Source organism: Tupaia chinensis, unplaced genomic scaffold (genome assembly GCF_000334495.1).
Source record: "Tupaia chinensis unplaced genomic scaffold, TupChi_1.0 Scaffold140845_1, whole genome shotgun sequence".
NCBI classification, from domain to species: domain Eukaryota; kingdom Metazoa; phylum Chordata; class Mammalia; order Scandentia; family Tupaiidae; genus Tupaia; species Tupaia belangeri.
In genome coordinates, this window is record NW_006200713.1 from 1,356,746 (window position 1) to 1,361,141 (window position 4,396).

The window sequence follows — 4,396 nt, forward strand, 5'->3', positions numbered from 1 at the left end:
GGAAAACAAAACAAAAACCTCTAAACCAAGACTACACAGTGCTTTTGAATACACAAACAAGCGGAAAACATAAGATCATGCACGGAAATAATAAACGCTGAATTCACCACAAGGGAGGGCACACAGTTTTAGTCACATTTTATTTATGACAAAAAAGGGGGGAGGGGAATCTAAACCAAGTTATGCAATTCATTAAAATCTGCTCAGTGCAGGTTACATAGTGTCTCAAACCTTGTCTGTGAACAGAAGAGAGAGAAGCATTGTGCTATAGACGGGCAGCATGGCTGTCCTGGCTACCTGACCAGGAAATTCTTCCTCCTTCCCCTTAACCCATGTAAGGAAATCAGAAGAAAACAGAACTCGGACTGAGCCTCTCGGCTTCTTGCTGACAGCTCTAGAAAGTATCAGCTTTGCTGTCCCTGGACCCCTTCACCAGGGACCATGTTCACAAAGGAACGTAAGTCTTCCCTCCTACCACCAGGCTCCCGACCCCAAAGGCAGCCCTATTCCAAAATGGGTCTCTGCTAAGGGACCCAGGGAAGCTCCCTGCTCCAAGGACTCCACCATTCACCCGCCCTGGGACAAAAAGAGACAAAGAAGATGCCCTTCTTTGTCCAGTGGGGTGACTGAAGTTCATTCTCAAATCAGAAAGCTACAGTTTTCATCATTAATCACCGTCACTATTTAAAATGTGAGGCTGGGATACTGACTCATCTCAAGACGAGCATTTAGAGAAGGCCTGAAAGTCCTTCTTTTGAGGTGCCCAGGACTTGTCTCCATACCCACAGGAGCCTCGAGTGGCATGAACTTGCTCAGACAGAATCGTAGCAGTGAAATTCAGAAGCCAGCTCAGAGGTGAGGACTCTGAAGGATGCAGCCTGGTGGACTGAAACTTCATGTAATAACACTCTTTGTTTTTTAAGGGGGTCTTAGACCTGAAAAAGAAAAGCCAGGAGGCTGAAATGGAGCTCAAGGTTCAATGGGAAGAAGCTGCTTCCACCCTGCGGGATGTCCCTCGTGAGACGGCTCAGCAGGCAGGGCTGGGTGCCGCTTCGGGGATCTGGCTAACCCAGCGCACTCAGGGAGGAGTAAGACTAATTTATAAACAGAACAACACAAACCAGCTCTAGACCGAGGTGCTGAAGCAAGTCACTGCACCCTCACTGGCCAGGAAAACAACCGTGGCACGAATAATGAACACCTCTGGGCACCAACTTCTCTCTCCCCTCTCCACTGCTTGTTGGCCTGACAAAGAACTAAGCTGTCCTCCCAAAGACAATTCCACCCCTAACGTTTGGGAAGGAAAAAAACAATAAATCACAGTTTAAATAAACAACAACAAAGAAAGGTCCCCCAATAAAACAGAAACTACATTTAAGCTGGTCACATTGTATAAAAAAGTGTGCATTTAATCCAGAAGGGTCAAGCCTCTAATCATGTTAAATTTTCCATAAGCAGAATTTTGTGGTTTCAGTGAAGAAATTCCCATACAGTTGAAATCATGGTAAGAAATAAATGACTTTGAAAACATACAGACACACACACACACACACACACACACACACACACACACACACTTGCTGTAAGAGTAATATATACATGACACAGCAGCTACATGGGTGTTCAGGCGAAGGATGCATGACCAAGAAGCCCTCTGCTCCCTGCCTAACGGGAAAGCCCCCAGAAAGGACCAGCAGCAGCAAGTCTACAGCCCAAACGTGAACGGCATCGCCCCTGAAAAGAAGCAGGTAGCTGGACCACCCTCCAAGAGACACTTGAGCTAAAACTCAGGGGAAGGGTGCAGTGACGGTACATTCTACTGCATATGCTTGAAATGGTACAGTGTTTTCCTCCAGACTACTATAAATAATTTTTCGTGCTTTCTGAAAAAAAGATTGGTGAGGGCATATAGTGAAATCATATCATAAAGCAGAGCATAATTTACCCTCTGCGGGAGTTCGGTGGAGCGAGAATACTTATCCTTTGGCCAACAGAAAGCAAATCTCTCAGAGCTCCATGGCAGGGACTGTAGGAAGCCCAGGTGAATGCTCTGCTGGTAAAAGCTGCCTATCCTGCCCAGGTGAGAGAGCCCCTGAAATGGGTGGGCACGATGGATGCCTACTGTCTAACTGAGCCAGGAACGGTTCCATTGATGGGGATTCAGATCACCATAGACACTCCTGAGCCGAGCGATCCTATCCTCCAGGTTGGCAAATACTTTTAGAAACCGAAATGGCTTTACCCCTGTGACTTCTTTCCAATGCAAAGCTGTAACTTACTCACAACACAAATTATAAACATATAGACCATATATACAGATTTTTTTTAACAACCACAAATAAAAAACACTCTACAAAACAAAACAAAACAAAAAAAAAACAAAGACAGTGAGTCGAAGCCTTTTCATTGTCGGAGTCATGCCTCTGGGCTTGCCTTGGAGCCCTGCCCCTCGCTCAGTCCTGCCCCTGCTCTCCCGGTCCTGGCGGTCCCTACTCATCCTCCGCGGTAGCTGTCAGAATCCCCTTGTCCGTCAGGTGAGACTTGAGCGTGTTGAAGATGTGGAGCTGCTGATCTGGCCGCAAGGTCAGGAACTGCTGGATCAGTTTACTCGGGTTAGGGCCCCTGGAACAGGATGAAGAAACAGTGCTGAGTGAGCTGGGATCCAGCCGTTTCTACGACCTGATTATTCAAGTGGCTGCTCTGATCTCTGGATGAGAGGGATGTCAGAGAATCCATACAGAGTGACAAATAAAAACATCATTCTCATTTAAGAATGTAGATAAAGCTACAATTCTAGAACTGCACAATGCTTTAAAAACCCACCCACTGGGCTCAGATGGAAGGGCACTCTACCTGATAAAGCTGGCGATGTATACGTTGACAAAGGTGGCCATCAGATACTGGCAGTCAAAGCGATCCATGATGCCTCCGTGGCCAGGAATGGTATTGGCAAAGTCCTATCAGAGGCGAAGGAAGGAGGGGGGAGCCTGGACTCAGCCAATAACCAAACCCCAGCCCAATGGTCCCACCCAGTGTCCAGCTACTGTCCTGGCTGGATGAGGGCAAAACACTGAGAAGTATTGAATTGAATACTGAGGCTATACTAGGAAATGCTATTACTCAATTATAAAATATTCTTTCGAAGATATGATATAGCACTTCAAAAACTGAAATTCAATGATCAAATTTTCTTAGAAACAATGTATTGAGTCATTGGGAAAGTCAGGATGCATTTTTGCATAGAAAAATATGTCATAAGTTTCCCAATGACCCAGTATTTCATTTAGCCTGCCTAAATCTGGGGCATGGTCAAGAGCAGCAATTAATCATCAGGGTGTCTAGCCTGGTACTTTAAAGAGGGTCATGGCTGATGGGGCCTGATGGGAAGAAAGACAGTGGATGGGTGAGGTGGGAGTGAGATGAGAGGAACACAGAAAGGAGTTTTCCTACTTTGATTTTAAAGGCTCGTTTAAATCCACTTGCGAAGAATCCTCCAAAGGGGCCGATGAGCGAGGCGAAGGTGGAGAGGGCGATGCTGTGGATCTGGAAGGGGTACATCCGGACCGTTTTCTGAGGAGCATAAATGGAGCAAAGGTCAAGGAGTGCACAAGTGCAGCCTGACTACACATTACCTGAAGCACTTTTGAAACGAATTTCATGTATTTTTAAATCAGGAAGAACAGTGAACTTTTTTCCATTTTTATACATCTCTAGCGTCTGATTTAATGGAAGACATTACGATAATCTGCATCTAATCTGTTGCAATGTGTTGTTTTGGTGGGACTATGTGATGAAATCCAGCCTTACACAGACATGCAGTTGAAAAAAAGAAAACTATTTCAGCAGCCTTCTCAGATCATGGCAAGTATTCTTGGACACTATACCAGAATGTGACAAGTGGTTGTTTCTTCAACATTAGGTAGTAACATGAAACTGGAAATCCTACTGAGAAACTTCATTTTTTAATTTTTGCCATAAGACACATGCGCTTGCCAGACAGAGGGGAAGTAAGAAATTACCTCCCCCACCTACAGAGCCAAAATAGCTGTCAAGAGAGCGTAAGCCTGAAGAAATTACCTCCCCCAGGGGATATGTCCACACCACAATCCCTTTGTGTCCATTTTCCTCTCAGGATTCCGAGAACACACGCATACATGCCCAGTGTGTTTTTCAAGTCACCCAATCTGGGACTCAAACTGCAGAGTCGGCCATGTGGGATCCAGTACCTTAAAAGTCATGCCATCTCCTGGTACCTTGATGAACTTTTTGTACCCTCATTAAAATCCACTGGTCTAGGGCCAGCAGGTGGCAAGATGGTTAAGGTGCTGGATCCCACAGGGCCGACTCCATTTGAGTCCTGGAGCCAGTATCCCAAAAACACACTGAGCACGTGTGT

At 45.8% G+C, this 4,396-nt stretch overlaps 1 protein-coding gene across 1 annotated transcript; it reads right to left on the reverse strand.

Annotated features, from left to right (window-relative positions):
- Positions 1 to 1,159: 1,159 nt before the first annotated feature.
- Positions 1,160 to 3,591, reverse strand: LOC102479262 (phosphatidate cytidylyltransferase 2-like). Its single transcript, XM_006162835.3, has 3 exons — positions 3,451 to 3,591; positions 2,854 to 2,957; positions 1,160 to 2,622 (listed from the first exon to the last, which is right to left on the reverse strand). Exons 1-3 carry the CDS (start codon positions 3,556 to 3,558, stop codon positions 2,490 to 2,492), a joined length of 345 nt encoding a protein of 114 aa, XP_006162897.1. The 5' UTR covers positions 3,559 to 3,591; the 3' UTR covers positions 1,160 to 2,489.
- Positions 3,592 to 4,396: the final 805 nt, after the last annotated feature.

Coding starts and splice junctions, on each gene's coding strand:
- LOC102479262 (XM_006162835.3), bottom strand. CDS start 3,558: ATGTACCCCTTCCAGATCCACAGCATCGCCCTCTCCACCTTCGCCTCG. Junction 2,958..3,450: donor AACGAGCCTTTAAAATCAAA/GTAGGAAAACTC, acceptor CGCCTCTGATAG/GACTTTGCCAATACCATTCC. Junction 2,623..2,853: donor TACATCGCCAGCTTTATCAG/GTAGAGTGCCCT, acceptor ATCCTGTTCCAG/GGGCCCTAACCCGAGTAAAC.